Below are 22,301 nucleotides of genomic sequence, written 5' to 3'. Positions count from 1 at the left end.
TTCATTCCTGTCTCCTTAAGACAGGCAGAAGCAGAGATGGACTATCAAAAGATGCAACAGAACCAGATGTAGAAACAGCCAGAGACAGGACAGCCTGACAGAAAAACAGAGATAGCTGGTCAGGCAGGCTGAGAAAGCCCAACAGATGGACAGACTCAGAAATTGTACCTCCTCCCCCAAAAGAGACAGGTAGAAAGGCATACACAGAAAGGGGCAGACAGAGACAGGTAGAAATAGATGGAGACAGAGACAGGGAGGCAGAGGAAGCCAGGCACAGACAGGGACAAACAGACACCCATTCAAACTAAGGCAAAGAATGATGGTTGCAGACAGAGACAGGGTGACAGGCAGAGGCTGATTGACACAGATAGAAAGACAGAGACAGACAGACCGAGAGACAGAGAAAGACAGACGCACACTGAAAGAGAGCCAACAGACATAGAGATAGTGATGGGGAGAGAGAGAGTCAGAGAGAAACAAGGTTGGGGGTGGGGAGAAAGACAGAGACAGATCGGGACAGAAAGGGAAAGACAAAGACAGACGGATGGAGAAAGAGACACAGAGAGATGCAGAAACAGACGGATACAGAAGCACTGGAGAAATACAGAGACAGAGACAGAAACATAGAGACCCAGACACAAACAGATTGTCAGAAACAGAGAGAAACAGAAAGATACGGACAGTAAGACAGAGACAGAGAGTGACGAAGATAGGCAGTCTGAGACAGAGACTGAGGAAGACAAAGACAGAGGTAGATAGAAATTAGACAGGGATGCAGACAGACATCATGGAGACAGAGATAGGGGATGACAGAGAGAGCGGCAGACATACAGAGAGGGAAAAACAGAGACAGGGATAAATCCTCATCATTGTCAAGGACCACGTGGTATCCCATAGGGGTACATCTCCTTTAGTGTGGCGTTTACTTTGCTGTTATTTAGCTTGATGGTTTCCTATAGCGTTACCATGACTGTACTTCGCCCTGCCTCCCCATTTCCCCATGCCTTACGAAGAGGCTAACAAAATGAGTATCAACATGGGAAAAGGTTTCTTCCTCATCCTGAGCAGTCAAAAAGAAAAGAAAAAAAAAAAGAGAAAAAATAGAGACAGGTATTGGATAAATTGCCCAAACTGGCAAATGGCAACAGTCAGGGTTTGTGAGAGTTTAAATGTTTAAATGAGTGTATTTCAGCTGTCACTCTTTGTACATTATTGAACATCTTTCTATTGTAAGCGGCAACAAGCAATTTAAGGATTTGAAGCTCGTTGGGTAGGAAAACAAAAGCAGATCTTTCAGTCAAGGTACACTTGTAGCTAAGTAGTCTCTGAATTTCCCAACTGACGATACCTCTGTTTAGATGAAATGGCATCTTGGCATTCAGCTCAAGAAAAAGTGATTTCAAATTGCTTAGAGAGTTTATATAAAGAAAGTGAAATTCTTACCGAAAAAAAAAAATAACAATAATTTTTACGTTTCAACTGAATCATGACTTACTCTTCTCCCCAGTTATTTTTAAACACAAATAAAATGAAGTCTATTGTTTGTAGTTGGTTAGGTATATGGAATATAAGGGAACACGAGAAAGGGTAGGGGGCTGCAAAATTAAGGGCAAACATCGAAGGATGCAACAGCAGCTTCCTGGTTGAACCATTTCATATAAGTAACTGTCACGTAAATATTACTCTAATACTAGTATGTGGGTTTGGGATAAGGAAGCCTTTCGAATCTCCTTAAAGAGTAAAAGGAATGAATGAATGGATAAAGTCAAAAGTAATTTGTTCACTGAATGACAATGGATAAAATCTAATTGGGAAGAGAAACATAAACCACCAGTAAGGAAAATTCTGATTTCAACTAAGTAAAGCCTTAAATCTGGTGACTGTTTTTTTTTTTTTTTTAATTTAAATGTACATTTATTTATTTTAATTGGAGGCTAATTACTTTACAATATTGTATTGGTTTTGCCATACATCAACATGAATCTGCCAAACACCAATAGAGTATACTATTTTTTTAATTTGTTCATCTTGTATTAATTTATCACACTCTTTCCAAGCATGTATTTATTATTTATATGGATTCTTAAATAGAGTTTTCCATTCTTTGACCTCAAAATGACTCAATGGAGGGAATGGGATGGTGACAATTTGTAAGTTAACAGTAATCAGAAACTAACAAATTCAAATCGTGACTAGTGTGCTTCTCCTTTTGTGACAAAAACACTTTTTATCTTACCCTTTTGATTACTAGTGTAGACTTCTCGTGATGCCACTTCCAGATGCCAAATAATTCCCATTATAATTCAAAAGCGTTCCTTTCCAGAGGTTACCAGACCTGTTTTTAAGCGGGAAAGAGTCTTTCCACGTACAATTCCAACGTCAAATGTTTCTGAAGGGCAAAGGCCATCAGCGTGCTTAGAGAGTGCATTCTGGTGCATAAATAATTCATGGCTGTATGCCACAGAAAAAGTCTGTCTAGTACCGAGATGTCCTCATAGCATCAATCTGCCGCCTTCCACTCCACCCCCAATATAGGGTTGTATAAGATTTGAGGCGTCTTTCTAGGGTTAAAATGCTAGGAAAGTCAAAATAAAGCCAAAGTAACATCAAGATACGATATGAAGTCAACTAACCTAAGAATGTTGAGGAACAACCAATAAAGAGAAGATCATCAGTGTAGCCTGGGTGCGTTCACAGAGTGAGAGATCATGGGAACCAAGTACTACACGCTCAGTGGCAGGGAATGGGGAAAGGGAAGCAATCCAAAGGAAGCTAGCGGTAGTAGTGGTAATGAGTGGGGCAGAGTGGCTCTAAACACGCGAACTGAAAGAGAAACCAAACGGTTTCTTTAACATTCCTTTAATCAAGCTAAAGGAAATGCATATTTTAAAAGAGTTTCCCCAACAGTAGTAGAGTAGGTAGGTTCACAGGTTCTCTCTAAAGTCAACTGGTCTTTGACTTTGCAGAAATGATGGGAGGGGGCATTGATGGATGGTAAACCAGGAGGACAGGTTGCCACTTTAACAGCACAAATGAGGTCTAAAGGTGTTGGGGGAGCAGGGCTTTAAAATTTCTCCTCTTCATAGGCTCAGGTAAACAATCTCAAGTATTATGAGCTACAGTTCAACAAAGACTCTGACAGAGGTGGGCCACCAGAGGTGGGCAAGTCCGGTTGGTCCCGCAGAAGGAGCTGGCATCTGGACAAAGCTGGTCGTCCCTGACCCCAGGAAAAGAGCTGCTCACCTCTCTGAGATTTTGTTTTCAGGAGTCCTCACTCAGGAAAACGCCCCTCTCTGGGGAGGTACAGGAAATTACAGGTCACATATATGGGGAAAACCACATCTTCGTTCTCCAGATTCACCACCTCTAGCTCTTCATCCTTTCCCAGGGAAAGCACCTGGAGTTCTGTCTCCTTCCGGAAAATGGCTCTTCCAGCCCTGTCCAAGGAGGCCAGGCGCAAGCGGAACGCGACCTTTCTCTGCCAGAGTAAGCTGACCCCGAGACCGCAGGACTTGTTCAGCGCGCTGCGCTTGAAAATGATGCGCCGGTTGGCATAGCACACCACCAAGTCCCAGCCGACGTTGAAGCCTGCCCACCGCCAGCTGCACTGCTTATCCCTGAGGAGCTGGCCCCCGCACCGCATGCTGGTCCTCTGGAGGTCGGACACGAAGACATCCACGGGCCCGAGGTCTCTGGTCTGCTCAGCCCGGAGGAGGGCAAGCCACTGCTCTTTGTACACTGGGGTCAGCCACGTGGCAGGGATCAGTGCATCCTGGTCGATGATGCGTGCTGACGGCAGGTCGCAGATCATGTAGGCAAGCCGCAGCTGCTGGAACGCTGGCACGAAGGCTCTGCCCTGCTCGGTCTCCAGGAAAGGGGTGCCCTCTGACTCCTGCCTGGACCTGGCAAACCACGAGTCGGCGTCAGGCAGCAGGTCTCTGCGGGGGCCTCTCCATGTCGGCTGCAGCTGCAGGAACATCCACTTTTTCAGCGTCGTGTACACATCCATCTCTACCTCCATCACGAAGAGCTCTGAAGAGGCAATGACCTCTTTCATGAGATCCAGGCTAACTTCTCTCAATAACTCCTCACTATGCTGGGTCATCAGGTTGTCCAGCAGCCACTGAAGACACATGGCCCTGATGTTCTGGAGTCCGTAGCTCTCAGCAGAGCAGTAGTAGCTGCACACGGTCTGATCACTGACCGTCTCCTTCATTATCTCTCCGCACTGCTGAATCAGCTTGTCCAGCTGCAGCATGCTGGCTGTGGCCAGCATGGGGACCACTCGACCCGGTGGGATGAGCACAGAGTTTCGGTACAGGGAACCTAAAGCCTCGTGCAGTGCCTCACAATCAATGTTCTCGTCAGGCATCTGCAACTCTACAGTATCCATGGTTGTCTCACGCCACGCACCACTGAACATGCTAGCAAAGTATCCTGACCGGCACAAGTAGACCTTGTGCAAGTTCCACTCCTTCCCCAGGGCACGGATCTGCACGTCACTCCCTTCTCCTCTCAGAAAAAGTGTCTTATAAACGGACTCTAAACTGTCTTTTGCTCGCTTCCTGTGAGGCGCTTTTGTGAGCTGCCCTTCTGGGCCTGTCTTCCGCTTGTGGCGCCCTTGGCTAGTGGTGGGTCTGGCCTCTTCGCTCTCCTCCCCTTCCTCTATCACTGCCACTGCTACCTCCTCGGCCTCCTCCTCCCCCTCAGGGGCACCTGGCTCCTCTGGGGCATGCCCCACTCTGTTCGAGGGCATCTGACTGTTTACTGCTCCCATGGCTTTTACCTCAGCGGTACAGAGGGCAAGCTTCCTCACCAGACGCAGCCGCCACTGGCACTAGCTCAGCCCACGGTGTCGTTGGATACGGCTGATGTTTGTGACGTCATCTTGGACGCCAGGCAAAGCCACACCCACGAGGCTTTCCCCTACCCCTCCCACTCCCCATCACAGGATAAGTGCACTCTGTACCAGGAATTCCACTCTGTGTATCTTTCCCTCCAGGGATGATTTCTCTGCGGCTCCCTTCGTAGGATAATGGTGGAACAGAGGACTTTGTGTATGAATTTTCCCCATGAATCTTAAGAACATCATTTCCTCTTCCCCATTTGAAATAATTACTGATCACTCCTGTTTTTGGATAATTACGTCTTGGTTCCAGCTCTGTGCTCTATGCACCTTAATTTCTGTAATTATTTTCTTAGGTTATCCCATCATTTGCGGCTGTCAAAACATTTTCTGTGATAAAAGTGGCAATGTGTGCCCAGTCTTTGCTTTTGTCTCTATTTTAGACACCAGCTAAGCATGTAACAAACTTAAACACTGAAAGAAATGAGGAATGAATGAGATGGATTTTGATTTTTGAGGAAATTAATAATATTAAATACTGACAAGTGTTATATGCTAAACAAAGTATACGGTGTAGAGAGAGTGTGGACCTTTCAATGACAAGGAAAGTACAATGCAAGGGAAAAAACTTTGAAAACGGTAAGTCTCTCAGGTCATTTGACCTTGCCTGAGTAGAATGTTTGGGGCTTCCCAAACATTCCCAGTGGTAAACAATCCACCTGCCAATGCAGGAGACGCATGAGGCATGGGTTGGGAAGACTTCCTCGAGGAGGAAACGACAACCCACTCCAGTATTCATGCCTGAAAAATTCCATGACTAGCAGAGACTTGCAAACTAGTGTCCATGGGGTCGCAAAGATTCTGCCCTATTCAAATCATGTGAGTAGAATGTTTACACACTTTGAATAGGACAGGATAACCTTAAATCTCATTTTAAATATTCTCTGTTAGATGGCTATAGAAAGTTGATAAGAAGGTCTATATAATGCTTCAGGTTGAGTGGTGCTTGGCATGAGACAAACATGAATACTGACTCTAGAGTTGTGACAGCTAATGGTGAATGGTGAACAGTGCCGCCAGATTCATGGTCTCCGAAGGAGAAGATTTAACTCGGGACCAAAGACAGTCTCAGTCACTTGGAGCATTGTGTAGATTTTATCTAAAGTGAAAGTGACAGAAAAAGCTTCAGACATAGACGTCAGAAGGGAGCAGGAGAGAACCCACCTCACTACTTTAAGCAAGGCGTTATACACTTCTCAACTAGCTGCTGAGACTAGATAAAAGATACCTCAAGACTTCGAGAATTTTTCCAGACCCTTTCCTGTAACATACCTCCTGGGATGACATCAGCACGAGATTAGCCAGAAGGAACAGGTTAACCCAGAGCTACAGCTGTGGAAGTTTTTACCCAGACCTTCTCCCATAACATATATCCAAAGCTTAAAAAAAAAAAAAAAAAGACATGTCCTTGAATAAGAGATACTGCTGCCTACGAGGCCTACATATCTATAGCAAAGAATGTGAAAAAGAAAGAATGTTTATCTCCTCCTTAAAGGGACCTTAGGCTTTGACTCCTTATCAACCTGCCTAAGTTAACTCTCTCATTTCCCCCTCTTTATTTTAGGAGAATATTGTTGCTGAGGGGAAAGGGGCAGAGAAATCTGTCAGTAACTGCTTCCTGCAGGTGAGGGGCACTGACCCTAAATGGTTGAAGCAACATATTCTCCTTACCCTTTTACTTAGGGTTTCTGATCCAAGGGCCCCAAGTAGTAAATACACAGTTATATATGTAAGGAGCAAACAGCAAAAAACAGAATGATTACAATGATTGTAGTCAAGATAGTTTTTCACAAAGGAGAGCTTGTAAACCAAGATTGTATCTGTAACCATGGTGGAACATCAGGGGAGTCCATTTTGAAGAGTGGCCAGAATCTCTGCATCACTGTTACTTTGTCTGGGAAGCCATTGTATCCTTTAGAAAGAACAAACTAGATAAGTAGATTAAAATGCAGAGACCAAATATCAGTAGATGAATTACTGTAATCAGCAGTCCAAGAATAACCTGCAAGAATCAGGTTACATTTGATAGTAACTTTGATCCTGGTCTGGATAGAGTCAACACTTGGGCTGCCCTATTTATAAGAATGGAGCCATCTGGCATATTCATATACATTTTGAATGTAGGTATAAAAAACCCAGTTAGAAGTAGTTGAAAGAATGAAAACCTGAAATTTAACAGACAAAATAAATCTTATAATTTCTTTTCTGGTGAATGAGTCTGTAACCCAGCGTAGACAGGTGCTTGAGGTAGCCAGTTGTCAAAGTTTGTCCAGGTAGGCCTTGGCTTCTTACTGTGGTATTACTGTAAAAGCCAAAATAGTTGTCCCCATTAACAATTTAGGTGCTTTTCTAGGTATGAGAAGATGCAAGAATTTGGGCTCAAGAAAATCTTTACCTGAAAATCTCTAACTATCCAAAGGCCTGTTTTGTCCATTTTTCCAGAACACAGAGCGAGTGCCTAATTTCTGATTTTCACCCTGAACTCCTTTCAGGGGACGTTGAAGGTCAGCAGCTGTAGTGTCCATGAGTTAATCTTTGTAGAGGCAGATAGCAAGTGCCAGTTGCCAGAGCAGGGCCCTTTTATGGCCATGAGTTTGACCATGGTTTGCAGAGCATTTCATTACCATCTTGTTCCATGGTGCTGGGAGGGTTCATTCGCAGGTCTGCCAAAGATCTCACTGATAGGCCACTCAGTGTGTTATTACTGGACTAGGCCCTGTGAGTAACAAAAGTCTCTGGACCACACCTGTCTTACTAGTCTCTTGGTCCAGGAAAATATTCTGTCTTGTTGCTTCTTATATACAGAGTCACACCATTATACTTATGGATTTCATATGGAGCTGCACACCATCATTATATCAGTGGCTCAGTCACACACTTGATAATGTAAGGAACAACACTTCTTGAAGCAGGCAGTATAGAAAACAATATCGTTAGAAGTAATAGTAGAATCATCAGGAAGAACTTCAATCAAGAACTTCTATTAAGTATAGCCCAGTGACATATCCATGTCATCTGATTTCGTTTGCTAAATGACTTTCAGATCAGATCAGATCAGATCAATCGCTCAGTCGTGTCCAACTCTTTGCAACCCCACGAATCGCAGCACGCCAGGCCTCCCTGTCCATCACCAACTCCCGGAGTTCACCCAGACTCACGTCCATCGAGTCAGTGATGCCATCCAGCCATCTCATCCTCTGTCGTCCCCTTCTCCTCCTGCCCCCAATCCCTCCCAGCCTCAGAGTCTTTTCCAATGAGTCAACTCTTCGCATGAGGTGGCCAAAGTACTGGAGTTTCAGCTTTAGCATCATTCCTTCCAAAGAAATCCCAGGGCTGATCTCCTTCAGAATGGACTGGTTGGATCTCCTTGCAGTCCAAGGGACTCTCAAGAGGCTTCTCCAACACCACAGTTCAAAAGCATCAATTCTTCGGCACTCAGCCTTCTTCACAGTCCAACTCTCACATCCATACACGACCACAGGAAAAACTATAGCCTTGACTAGACGAACCTCTGTTGGCAAAGTAGTGTCTCTGCTTTTGAATCTGCTATCTAGGTTGGTCATAGCTTTCCTGTCAAGAAGCAAGCGTCTTTTAGTTTCATGGCTTCAGTCACCATCTGCAGTGATTTTGGAGCCCAAAAAGATAAAGTCTGACACTGTTCCACTGTTTCCCCATCAATTTCCCATGAAGCGATGGGACTGGACGCCATGATCTTCGTTTTCTGAATGTTGAGCTTTAAGCCAACTTTTTCACTCTCCACTTTCTCTTTCATCAAGAGGCTTTTTAGTTCCTCTTCACTGTCTGCCATAAGGGTGGTGTCATCTACATATCTGAGGTTATTGATATTTCTCCCAGCAATCTTGATTCCAGCTTGTGTTCTTCCAGTCCAGCGTTTCTCATGATGTACTCTGCATAGAAGGTAAATAAGCAGGGTGGCAATAAACAGCCTTGACGTACTCCTTTTCATCTTTGGAACCAGTCTGTTGTTCCATGTCCAGTTCGAACTGTTGCTTCCTGACCTGCATACAGATTTCTCCAGAGGCAGGTCAGGTGGTCTGCTATTCCCATCTCTTTCAGAATTTTCCACAGTTTATTGTGATCCACACAGTCAAAGGCTTTGGCATAGTCAATAAAGCAGAAATAGATGTTTTTCTGGAACTCTCTTGCTTTTTCCATGATCCAGCGGATGTTGGCAATTTGATCTCTGGTTCCTCTGCCTTTTCTAAAACCAGCTTGAACATCTGGAAGTTCACGGTTTACGTATTGCTGAAGCCTGGCTTGGAGAGTGTTGAGCATTACTTTACTAGCATGTGAGATGAGTGCACTTGTGTGGTAGTTTGAGCATTCTTTGGCATTGTCTTTCTTTGGGATTGGAATGAAAACTGACCTTTTCCAGTCCTGTGGCCACTGCTGAGTTTTCCAAATCTGCTGGCATATTGAGCCCAGCACTTTCACAGCATCATCTTTCAGGATTTGAGATAGCTCCACTGGAGTTCCATCACCTCCACTAGCTTTGTTCGTAGTGATGCTTTCTAAGGCCCACTTGGCTTCACATTCCAGGATGTCTGGCTCTAGGTCAGTGATCACACCATCGTGATTATCTGGCTCGTGAAGATCTTTTTTGTACAGTTCTTCCGTGTATACTTGCCACCTCTCCTGAATATCTTCTGCTTCTGTTAGGCCCATACCATTTCTGTCCTTTCTCGAGCCCATCTTTGCATGAAATGTTCCCTTGGTATCTCTTGTTTTCTTGAAGCGATCTCTACTCTTTCCCATTCTGTTGTTTTCCTCTATTTCTTTGCATTGATCGCTGAGGAAGGCTTTCTTATCTCTTCTTGCTATTCTTTGGAACTCTGCATTCAGATGCTTATATCTTTCCTTTTCTCCTTTGCTTTTCCCTTCTCTTCTTTTCACAGCTATTTGTAAGGCCTCCCCAGACAGCCAGTTTGCTTTTGTGCATTTCTTTTCCATGGGGATGGTTTGATCCCTGTCTCCCGTACAATGTCACGAACCTCATTCCATAGTTCATCAGGCACTCTTATCTATCAGATCTAGGCCCTTAAATCTGTTTCTCACTTCCACTGTATAATCATAAGGGATTTGATTTAGGTCATACCTGAATGGTCTAGAGGTTTTCCCTACTTTCTTCAATTAAAGTCTGATTTTGGCAATAAGGAGTTCATGATCTGAGCCACAGTCAGCTCCTGGTCTTGTTTTTGCTGACTGTGTAGAGCTTCTCCACCTTTGGCTGCAAAGAATATAATCAGTCTGATTTTGGTGTGGACCATCTGTTGATGTCCATGTGTAGAGTCTTCTCTTGTGTTATTGGAAGAGGGTATTTGTTATGACCAGTGCATTTTCTTGGCAAAACTCTATTAGTCTTAGTCCTGCTTCATTCCGTATTCCAAGGCCAAATTTGCCTGTTACTCCAGGTGTTTCTTGATTTCCTACTTTTGCATTCAGTCCCCTATAATGAAAAGGACATCTTTTTTGGGTGTTAGTTCTAAAAGGCCTGGTAGGTCTTCATAGAACCGTTCAACTTCAGCTTCTTCAGCCTTACTGGTTGGGCCATAGACTTGGATTACTGAGATATTGAATGGTTTGCCTTGGAAACGAACAGAGATCATTCTGTCATTTTTGAGATTGCATCCAAGTACTGCATTTCAGACTCTTTTGTTGACCATGACGGCTACTCCATTTCTTCTGAGGGATTCCTGCCCACAGTAGTAGATATAATGGTCACCTGAGTTAAATTCACCCATTCCAGTCCATTTGAGTTCGCTGATTCCAAGAATGTCGACATTCACTCTTGCCATCTCTTGTTTGACTACGTCCAATTTGCCTTGATTCACGGACCTGACATTCCAGGTTCCTATGCAATATTGCTCTTTACAGCATCGGACCTTGCTTCTATCACCAGTCACATCCACAGCTGGGTATTGTTTTTGCTTTGGCTCCATTCCTTCATTCTTTCTGGAGTTATTTCTCCACTGATCTCCAGTAGCATATTGGGCACCTACTGACCTGGGGAGTTCCTCTTTCAGTATCCTCTCCTTTTGCCTTTTCATACTGCTCATGGGGTTGTCAAGGCAAGAATACTGAAGTGGTTTGCCATTCCCTTCTCCAGTGGACCACATTCTGTCAGACCTCTCCACCATGACCCACCCGTCTTGGGTTGTCCCATGGGCATGGCTTAGTTTCATTGAGTTAGACAAGGCTGTTGTCCTAGTGTGATTAGATTGACTAGTTTTCTGTGAGTACAGTTTCAGTGCGTCTGCCCTCTGATGCCCTCTTGCACCACCTACCGTCTTACTTGGGCTTCTCTTACCTTGGGCGTGGGTTATCTCTTCACGGCTGCTCCAGCAAAGCCCAGCCGCCGTTCCTTACCTTGGACGAGGGGTATCTCCTCACCGCCGCCCTTCCTGACCTTCAACGTGGGATAGCTCCTCTAGGCCTCCTGCGCCCAGGCAGCCACGGCTCCTTGGATGTGGGGTCGGTCCTCCCGGCCGCCGCCCCTGGCCTCGGGCTTGGGATTGCTCCTCCCGGCCACCGCCCCTTACCTGAGACGCGGGGTAGCTCCTCTCGGCCATTCCTGCGCCCTGTCGGTGAGTCCCACTCAATCAAGAGTAGGCTCCATTATTGGAGCCACCCTGACCCTGAGAGTCAAATTTGCTCAAGATATTCCATTTGTTCATGATAGTCAGCCTGCTTTGTGAAACTGGTTGAAAGTGAAAGTCACTCAGTCGTGTTCGACTGTTTGCGACCCCATGGACTATACAGTCCGTGGAATTCTCCAGGTCGGAATACTGGACTGGGTAGCCTTTCCCTTCTCCAGGGGATCTTCCCAACCCAGGGATCGAACCCAGGTCTCCTCCACCGCACGTGGATTCTTTACCAGCTGAGCCACACGAGGGAAGTTCTGCTAAGTACATCACTTACCTTGGGGAACACAAAATCGGCTGTGTCTAGTTGTAACAAATGATGCTTATTCTCCTGATAGAGGCCGTGCCACAATGAGGTACTATTTGTTATGTAACATCTTATATAACACCCATATGGCATACGCTAACTTATCTTGTGTGTTCAGGATAATTGTTGAGACTCCGTGATATGTTAAACTACACATTCCAGCAGATCTTGTTTCCCAGAAACGGGTGGGGGAGGGGGGAGGGGTTAGAGAGAGGGGATTATCCAGTAACAGTCAAACCAATTTCTTTTAAAAACTCACCAGGAAGGGCTTCTCTGGTGGCTCAGATGGTAAAGAATCTGCCTGCAATGCAGGAGACCCGGGTTCGGTCCCTGGGTCGGGAAGATCCCCTGGAGAAGGGAATGGCAACCCACTCCAGTATTCTTGCCTGAAGAATACCATGGACAGAGGAGCCTCCTGGGCTATAGTCCATGGGGTTGCAAAGAGTCAGACATGACTGAGCGACTCTCTCTCTCTCTCTCTCTCTCTCTCACACACACACACACACGAAGAATAACTGACTCCCTATTCATATAGGCTTTGTGACTTGCTATTCTCACATTAGGGAAAATGATAACTAGCAAGGGTGGTCCAAAACTTGTCTTTGATTCTAACAAAAGTCATGTGGTGCTCAAAGGTGAACCCAGCTGGATTCATTGCCTGGTTTTTATAATCCAAGCCCTTGACTTCAAGTCCTGTTTCAAGGACTAATAATCATTGTGTTTCGTTTGATTACTTGTTTTGCAGTTGGCCAATGCATCCTGTCTGGAGTCTTAAATGCTATTGCACAGCCCGTGTCACACCAGAGTATTCAATGATGCATTCTACTGCAAAAGGAGCAGGAGAGACCAATCCATGTCCTACTACAGACTACATTCTCTAAACAAATTCCTGATCATCAAAATCAGAGCAATGTTGATAATCTAGATAACATGGGTTAATGGCTTGTGGCCAGAAGGGGGTACTAAAAAGTATCTCTTGACATCCAGGCTAGGACATGTTATTCTCCCATTAGACATTGAAAAAAATCTCAGGGAATGCCAACTTCAGGTGAGATCATGAGATCTTGGCACTCTGAGATCATGATAAAGTGAGACAAAACAAAGGCCACTTCATGATTTTTTTGTTCCTTAGCACAGACAAAAGCAAAATCACTGTACAAATCACCGTATATCCCTCTCCTAGCTAGTATGAGTGACTGCTAGTTTGGGGGTTTTGTTTTCCCCTTTGCTTTGTTTCTTTGCTTGTTTTCAGCAATTGTAGCTTTAACCTCACTCTAATCTATTCTCTCTATAGAAAAGGTTTATTAAGATACTGTCATAGGAATTCCCTGTCTTTCTGACAGTATCCAATCCAGATCAGAGCTCTGCTTCTTTAAAAATTCACCCAAATCACCTAAAACAAGCCCACCTCTTTTTTTCTTTAATTTTTTTTTGAGGTGGTCCCTTTATTTAGTCTTTATTCAATTTGTTACCATATTGCTTCTGTTTTTTTTGTTTGTTTGTTTGTTTGTTTTCTTTTATGTTTTGGTTTTTGGCCACAAGACATGTGGGACCTTAGTTTCCCCAACCAGGGAGCGAACCCACACCACCTACTTTGGAAGGCAAAGGCTCATCCACCGGACCAGCAGGGAAGTCCCAAGCCCAAATCTCTTAACATCCCTTTTCTATCACCCACGTACTTGTGTGGCCCACAGTTCCTTCACTGTGTATGTTCTCCTTCACTGCAAAGAATAATAAACTCAAATTGTTCAACTACAAATGTGTTCCTGCTGGTCTTAAGCTGGGAGGCATCGAAATATCATATCACGTTAAACCTGATGGCAAAGCAAAGCAGAAGACTCAAATGTATTTGATTTATGTATTTACGTATTTGTATCTAAATGTATTTACAATAACCCCACATGCTATTATTTCTAATGTAAGTTTCAGTTTACAAAGACATTTATTTTGTATCCTTTCAACCAGCGATTTCAAGGCCTAGCGACTGAGAAGAGGGCTAGTATACTGGTGGAGATATTAACAATATGAACAGTAAAAGACCAACCATAAAATATATTGAAAATAGATATTCATGATCGTGGAATGGGAGAAAGAAAGCAAAGGTTGAGTTTTGGACAATGAGTTTGAGATGATGGCCTGACCACCAGGTCAGATGCTGTATGGGCCACAGAAGATTAGACCCAAATTCTTCACATTCCAAAGCACAGGGTTCCAGAACAAACGGTTCCTTTGGGTGGCTGCCAACCTTCCTCAAGCCCTGTCCCCAGCCTCCATAACATCTCAGTAAGCACAGTGAGACAAATAAGACCCTGATGAGACCCTGTAAATCCAAATGTGACCATTCTGTATGTCCGTTTTTCTAACTCCTCCCCATCCCCACAAACATCACCCACCCCCACATAGGTTATCCAGGCGACCTATGTATTCAGAAGCAGAAAGAAATGTAAATTTTACTTGGAATGACTGATTATAGAACAGCACTATCTCACAGAATTCTCTGCGCTGATAGAGATGTTCCATATCTGCGCTGCGCACAGTATAGTAGCCACGGGTTTACATGTAGCCATCGAGCACTTCAAATGCTGCGAGTGAGACTGAGAGACTGAATTTTCCATTTTATTTAATTTTAATCAATTTAAATAATCACATACGACTAGGGGCTACCATCTTTAAGAATATACCTCTACAGCAAGTCTCCTCACCTGTGGTGGACCATACTCAGCCACTTGCCTTCACCCAAAACATGCTCTTCGTGACCGCTTGGATGATTTTAATTCACTTAGAGTCACCACTCTTCATAAAATCCCATGCACAGCAAACACGCTAATCAAAACCATCAGCTGCTTGTAGATTCCTATTTTTGCCATCACCATGTACTATTTTTATTTTTTAAAATAATTGACAGACATCACCAATGTAATGCAGTGTGTTTATGTGATGAATACTGCTCAGAGAATTAAGGATCTTTTGGGTATTCAAATCTTACCTCGAATCTGCCCAGATAGTTTTTGTTCCTTCCACTGCATCTTATTACCCTGCTAGTCTTTAAACCAAGTTTGATAGTTGAAGTTTGCTACAATGTGGAGTGAAATTTATCCTTTGGTGTCTGATCTCAGAATCTAATCATAGCAACTGACATGCTATGAAAACGTGTTCACAGACTAAACCAAACTTTCATCTGCACTGTTAGAACAAATCATTCCCGAAGACTGTTCATATATCAATTGGCTATTGTCTAAATAAATGAGGTAAATTTCAATTCTCTTACTACTAGAAAAAAAAAATTGCCACCTTTCTTTAGAATGTCATGAATAGACAAATTTTACTTCTGAAACACAAGCACTTGAAGAAGTATAAGTTTCAGCTAACATCCTGGTTATTTTCTCCTTACCAGCATCAGTGTCTTTCTATTTATTTACTCAAATGAGGAAGGAATCTACATTTAGATTAAAATTGGTTGCCTGGACTATACGTTCTATTTTGTTCCTTTGTAGATCGCACCACCTTTGAGATTTCCAAGTGGTGGGGCAGACTGCTGGCTATAGGTCTGGATTCAAAGAAGAGGTCTGTGCATGGGCTATGAATTTGAGAGTCTATGACATATAGATGGTGCCTGGAGTCAAGCAAGTAAACCTTAGAACAGGGGGCAGATGACACACCCCTTTCAAGAGATTTATCTTGAATAAAGGGAAGGGCATCAAGGCCCAGGTAGCTGAGTGGACAAGGAAAGGGTGGAACCTCATGAGGGCTCATAAAATATAAATGTGTGTGTGTGTGTATGAATGTCTTAGAAGTCATGTTACTAGCTGAACAGGTGATGACATAAAAACCTTGGATTCTGCTTCAATCCACTTATTTCCGTGTGTGTGTGTGTGCGTGTGCGTGTGTGTGTGTGTTTGCTGACCCCAATTCAAAAGTTTAAGTTTAATCGCATGATTAAACTGATGTGATGTGCTTATATAAAATAGGTGAATTTTGCTATTTTAACTCTCACCAGGCAGTTTCATGTCCAAATTCTGTGGCTGAGACTTGGCAAGTACCTTCCTGTAGACCTTGTGGCTGGACACTCCCTCTTCTTTTTATTTTCCTCTTAAAAAGATGGTTTTCTTTTTCCAGCACATGATTTATCTTTCATCGAAATTTCAGTGTCATCTTTGTGCTGTTTATATATAGACCCTTTCCACAGTAGCATAATTTACACTGGTCTGCTGTCTGTGTCCATCCCACTTCCATCCCTGGGGCACTGCTTTCTCCTTCATAAGTCATTGTTTATTTAAGTCTCTTGTGTCTTTGAACACGAATGCTAAGCTTTATCTTCTTACAGCATCTATCTCTAGGACACCACTGGAAGGGAAGATGACAGAAGAGGGTTTGTCTACCGAATTGTAATAACATTTCATTCCTGTCTCCTTAAGACAGGCAGAAGCAGAGATGGACTATCAAAAGATGCAACAGAACCAGATGTAGAAACAGCCAGAGACAGGACAGCCTGACAGAAAAACAGAGATAGCTGGTCAGGCAGGCTGAGAAAGCCCAACAGATGGACAGACTCAGAAATTGTACCTCCTCCCCCAAAAGAGACAGGTAGAAAGGCATACACAGAAAGGGGCAGACAGAGACAGGTAGAAATAGATGGAGACAGAGACAGGGAGGCAGAGGAAGCCAGGCACAGACAGGGACAAACAGACACCCATTCAAACTAAGGCAAAGAATGATGGTTGCAGACAGAGACAGGGAGACAGGCAGAGGCTGATTGACACAGATAGAAAGACAGAGACAGACAGACCGAGAGACAGAGAAAGACAGACGCACACTGAAAGAGAGCCAACAGACATAGAGATAGTGATGGGGAGAGAGAGAGTCAGAGAGAAACAAGGTTGGGGGTGGGGAGAAAGACAGAGACAGATCGGGACAGAAAGGGAAAGACAAAGACAGACGGATGGAGAAAGAGACACAGAGAGATGCAGATACAGACGGATACAGAAGCACTGGAGAAATACAGAGACAGAGACAGAAACATAGAGACCCAGACACAAACAGATTGTCAGAAACAGAGAGAAACAGAAAGATACGGACAGTAAGACAGAGACAGAGAGTGACGAAGATAGGCAGTCTGAGACAGAGACTGAGGAAGACAAAGACAGAGGTAGATAGAAATTAGACAGGGATGCAGACAGACATCATGGAGACAGAGATAGGGGATGACAGAGAGAGCGGCAGACATACAGAGAGGGAAAAACAGAGACAGGGATAAATCCTCATCATTGTCAAGGACCACGTGGTATCCCATAGGGGTACATCTCCTTTAGTGTGGCGTTTACTTTGCTGTTATTTAGCTTGATGGTTTCCTATAGCGTTACCATGACTGTACTTCGCCCTGCCTCCCCATTTCCCCATGCCTTACGAAGAGGCTAACAAAATGAGTATCAACATGGGAAAAGGTTTCTTCCTCATCCTGAGCAGTCAAAAAGAAAAGAAAAAAAAAAAGAGAAAAAATAGAGACAGGTATTGGATAAATTGCCCAAACTGGCAAATGGCAACAGTCAGGGTTTGTGAGAGTTTAAATGTTTAAATGAGTGTATTTCAGCTGTCACTCTTTGTACATTATTGAACATCTTTCTATTGTAAGCGGCAACAAGCAATTTAAGGATTTAAAGCTCGTTGGGTAGGAAAACAAAAGCAGATCTTTCAGTCAAGGTACACTTGTAGCTAAGTAGTCTCTGAATTTCCCAACTGACGATACCTCTGTTTAGATGAAATGGCATCTTGGCATTCAGCTCAAGAAAAAGTGATTTCAAATTGCTTAGAGAGTTTATATAAAGAAAGTGAAATTCTTACCGAAAAAAAAAAATAACAATAATTTTTACGTTTCAACTGAATCATGACTTACTCTTCTCCCCAGTTATTTTTAAACACAAATAAAATGAAGTCTATTGTTTGTAGTTGGTTAGGTATATGGAATATAAGGGAACACGAGAAAGGGTAGGGGGCTGCAAAATTAAGGGCAAACATCGAAGGATGCAACAGCAGCTTCCTGGTTGAACCATTTCATATAAGTAACTGTCACGTAAATATTACTCTAATACTAGTATGTGGGTTTGGGATAAGGAAGCCTTTCAAATCTCCTTAAAGAGTAAAAGGAATGAATGAATGGATAAAGTCAAAAGTAATTTGTTCACTGAATGACAATGGATAAAATCTAATTGGGAAGAGAAACATAAATCACCAGTAAGGAAAATTCTGATTTCAACTAAGTAAAGCCTTAAATCTGGTGACTGTTGTTTTTTTTTTTTTTAATTTAAATGTACATTTATTTATTTTAATTGGAGGCTAATTACTTTACAATATTGTATTGGTTTTGCCATACATCAACATGAATCTGCCAAACACCAATAGAGTATACTATTTTTTTAATTTGTTCATCTTGTATTAATTTATCACACTCTTTCCAAGCATGTATTTATTATTTATATGGATTCTTAAATAGAGTTTTCCATTCTTTGACCTCAAAATGACTCAATGGAGGGAATGGGATGGTGACAATTTGTAAGTTAACAGTAATCAGAAACTAACAAATTCAAATCGTGACTAGTGTGCTTCTCCTTTTGTGACAAAAACACTTTTTATCTTACCCTTTTGATTACTAGTGTGGACTTCTCATGATGCCACTTCCAGATGCCAAATAATTCCCATTATAATTCAAAAGCGTTCCTTTCCAGAGGTTACCAGACCTGTTTTTAAGCGGGAAAGAGTCTTTCCACGTACAATTCCAACGTCAAATGTTTCTGAAGGGCAAAGGCCATCAGCGTGCTTAGAGAGTGCATTCTGGTGCATAAATAATTCATGGCTGTATGCCACAGAAAAAGTCTGTCTAGTACCGAGATGTCCTCATAGCATCAATCTGCCGCCTTCCACTCCACCCCCAATATAGGGTTGTATAAGATTTGAGGCGTCTTTCTAGGGTTAAAATGCTAGGAAAGTCAAAATAAAGCCAAAGTAACATCAAGATACGATATGAAGTCAACTAACCTAAGAATGTTGAGGAACAACCAATAAAGAGAAGATCATCAGTGTAGCCTGGGTGCGTTCACAGAGTGAGAGATCATGGGAACCAAGTACTACACGCTCAGTGGCAGGGAATGGGGAAAGGGAAGCAATCCAAAGGAAGCTAGCGGTAGTAGTGGTAATGAGTGGGGCAGAGTGGCTCTAAACACGCGAACTGAAAGAGAAACCAAACGGTTTCTTTAACATTCCTTTAATCAAGCTAAAGGAAATGCATATTTTAAAAGAGTTTCCCCAACAGTAGTAGAGTAGGTAGGTTCACAGGTTCTCTCTAAAGTCAACTGGTCTTTGACTTTGCAGAAATGATGGGAGGGGGCATTGATGGATGGTAAACCAGGAGGACAGGTTGCCACTTTAACAGCACAAATGAGGTCTAAAGGTGTTGGGGGAGCAGGGCTTTAAAATTTCTCCTCTTCATAGGCTCAGGTAAACAATCTCAAGTATTATGAGCTACAGTTCAACAAAGACTCTGACAGAGGTGGGCCACCAGAGGTGGGCAAGTCCGGTTGGTCCCGCAGAAGGAGCTGGCATCTGGACAAAGCTGGTCGTCCCTGACCCCAGGAAAAGAGCTGCTCACCTCTCTGAGATTTTGTTTTCAGGAGTCCTCACTCAGGAAAACGCCCCTCTCTGGGGAGGTACAGGAAATTACAGGTCACATATATGGGGAAAACCACATCTTCGTTCTCCAGATTCACCACCTCTAGCTCTTCATCCTTTCCCAGGGAAAGCACCTGGAGTTCTGTCTCCTTCCGGAAAATGGCTCTTCCAGCCCTGTCCAAGGAGGCCAGGCGCAAGCGGAACGCGACCTTTCTCTGCCAGAGTAAGCTGACCCCGAGACCGCAGGACTTGTTCAGCGCGCTGCGCTTGAAAATGATGCGCCGGTTGGCATAGCACACCACCAAGTCCCAGCCGACGTTGAAGCCTGCCCACCGCCAGCTGCACTGCTTATCCCTGAGGAGCTGGCCCCCGCACCGCATGCTGGTCCTCTGGAGGTCGGACACGAAGACATCCACGGGCCCGAGGTCTCTGGTCTGCTCAGCCCGGAGGAGGGCAAGCCACTGCTCTTTGTACACTGGGGTCAGCCACGTGGCAGGGATCAGTGCATCCTGGTCGATGATGCGTGCTGACGGCAGGTCGCAGATCATGTAGGCAAGCCGCAGCTGCTGGAACGCTGGCACGAAGGCTCTGCCCTGCTCGGTCTCCAGGAAAGGGGTGCCCTCTGACTCCTGCCTGGACCTGGCAAACCACGAGTCGGCGTCAGGCAGCAGGTCTCTGCGGGGGCCTCTCCATGTCGGCTGCAGCTGCAGGAACACCCACTTTTTCAGCGTCGTGTACACATCCATCTCTACCTCCATCACGAAGAGCTCTGAAGAGGCAATGACCTCTTTCATGAGATCCAGGCTAACTTCTCTCAATAACTCCTCACTATGCTGGGTCATCAGGTTGTCCAGCAGCCACTGAAGACACATGGCCCTGATGTTCTGGAGTCCGTAGCTCTCAGCAGAGCAGTAGTAGCTGCACACGGTCTGATCACTGACCGTCTCCTTCATTATCTCTCCGCACTGCTGAATCAGCTTGTCCAGCTGCAGCATGCTGGCTGTGGCCAGCATGGGGACCACTCGACCGGGTGGGATGAGCACAGAGTTTCGGTACAGGGAACCTAAAGCCTCGTGCAGTGCCTCACAATCAATGTTCTCGTCAGGCATCTGCAACTCTACAGTATCCATGGTTGTCTCACGCCACGCACCACTGAACATGCTAGCAAAGTATCCTGACCGGCACAAGTAGACCTTGTGCAAGTTCCACTCCTTCCCCAGGGCACGGATCTGCACGTCACTCCCTTCTCCTCTCAGAAAAAGTGTCTTATAAACGGACTCTAAACTGTCTTTTGCTCGCTTCCTGTGAGGCGCTTTTGTGAGCTGCCCTTCTGGGCCTGTCTTCCGCTTGTGGCGCCCTTGGCTGGTGGTGGGTCTGGCCTCTTCGCTCTCCTCCCCTTCCTCTATCACTGCCACTGCTACCTCCTCGGCCTCCTCCTCCCCCTCAGGGGCACCTGGCTCCTCTGGGGCATGCCCCACTCTGTTCGAGGGCATCTGACTGTTTACTGCTCCCATGGCTTTTACCTCAGGGGTACAGAGGGCAAGCTTCCTCACCAGACGCAGCCGCCACTGGCACTAGCTCAGCCCACGGTGTCGTTGGATACGGCTGATGTTTGTGACGTCATCTTGGACGCCAGGCAAAGCCACACCCACGAGGCTTTCCCCTACCCCTCCCACTCCCCATCACAGGATAAGTGCACTCTGTACCAGGAATTCCACTCTGTGTATCTTTCCCTCCAGGGATGATTTCTCTGCGGCTCCCTTCGTAGGATAATGGTGGAACAGAGGACTTTGTGTATGAATTTTCCCCATGAATCTTAAGAACATCATTTCCTCTTCCCCATTTGAAATAATTACTGATCACTCCTGTTTTTGGATAATTACGTCTTGGTTCCAGCTCTGTGCTCTATGCACCTTAATTTCTGTAATTATTTTCTTAGGTTATCCCATCATTTGCGGCTGTCAAAACATTTTCTGTGATAAAAGTGGCAATGTGTGCCCAGTCTTTGCTTTTGTCTCTATTTTAGACACCAGCTAAGCATGTAACAAACTTAAACACTGAAAGAAATGAGGAATGAATGAGATGGAGTTTGATTTTTGAGGAAATTAATAATATTAAATACTGACAAGTGTTATATGCTAAACAAAGTATACGGTGTAGAGAGAGTGTGGACCTTTCCATGACAAGGAAAGTACAATGCAAGGGAAAAAACTTTGAAAACGGTAAGTCTCTCAGGTCATTTGACCTTGCCTGAGTAGAATGTTTGGGGCTTCCCAAACATTCCCAGTGGTAAACAATCCACCTGCCAATGCAGGAGACGCATGAGGCATGGGTTGGGAAGACTTCCTCGAGGAGGAAACGACAACCCACTCCAGTATTCATGCCTGAAAAATTCCATGACTAGCAGAGACTTGCAAACTAGTGTCCATGGGGTCGCAAAGATTCTGCCCTATTCAAATCATGTGAGTAGAATGTTTACACACTTTGAATAGGACAGGATAACCTTAAATCTCATTTTAAATATTCTCTATTAGATGGCTATAGAAAGTTGATAAGAAGGTCTATATAATGCTTCAGGTTGAGTGGTGCTTGGCATGAGACAAACATGAATACTGACTCTAGAGTTGTGACAGCTTATGGTGAAGGTGAACAGTGCCGCCAGATTCATGGTCTCCGAAGGAGAAGATTTAACTCGGGACCAAAGACAGTCTCAGTCACTTGGAGCATTGTGTAGATTTTATCTAAAGTGAAAGTGACAGAAAAAGCT

General features: G+C 44.3%; 2 protein-coding genes across 2 annotated transcripts; both read right to left on the bottom strand.

Annotated features, from left to right (window-relative positions):
• Window positions 1-2,843: 2,843 nt before the first annotated feature.
• Window positions 2,844-5,568, bottom strand: LOC147340499 (germ cell-less protein-like 1). The gene has a single exon (XM_086387600.1). The coding sequence runs from the start codon at window positions 4,775-4,777 to the stop codon at window positions 3,272-3,274; it is 1,506 nt and encodes a 501-aa protein (XP_086243726.1). The 5' UTR covers window positions 4,778-5,568; the 3' UTR covers window positions 2,844-3,271.
• A 13,546-nt stretch (window positions 5,569-19,114) lies between these two features.
• LOC147340498 (germ cell-less protein-like 1) lies at window positions 19,115-21,177 on the bottom strand. Its single transcript, XM_086387598.1, has one exon. It carries the CDS (start codon window positions 21,046-21,048, stop codon window positions 19,543-19,545), a length of 1,506 nt encoding a protein of 501 aa, XP_086243724.1. The 5' UTR covers window positions 21,049-21,177; the 3' UTR covers window positions 19,115-19,542.
• Between the last annotated feature and the right edge of the window lie 1,124 nt (window positions 21,178-22,301).

Source organism: Bos grunniens, chromosome X (genome assembly GCF_055505025.1).
Source record: "Bos grunniens cultivar Pamir isolate PY7600 chromosome X, Bosgru_T2T1.0, whole genome shotgun sequence".
Classification (NCBI taxonomy): Eukaryota; Metazoa; Chordata; class Mammalia; order Artiodactyla; family Bovidae; genus Bos; species Bos grunniens.
Note: the sequence above shows the minus strand (reverse complement) of the source record. Positions and strands in the feature narration are given on the sequence as shown.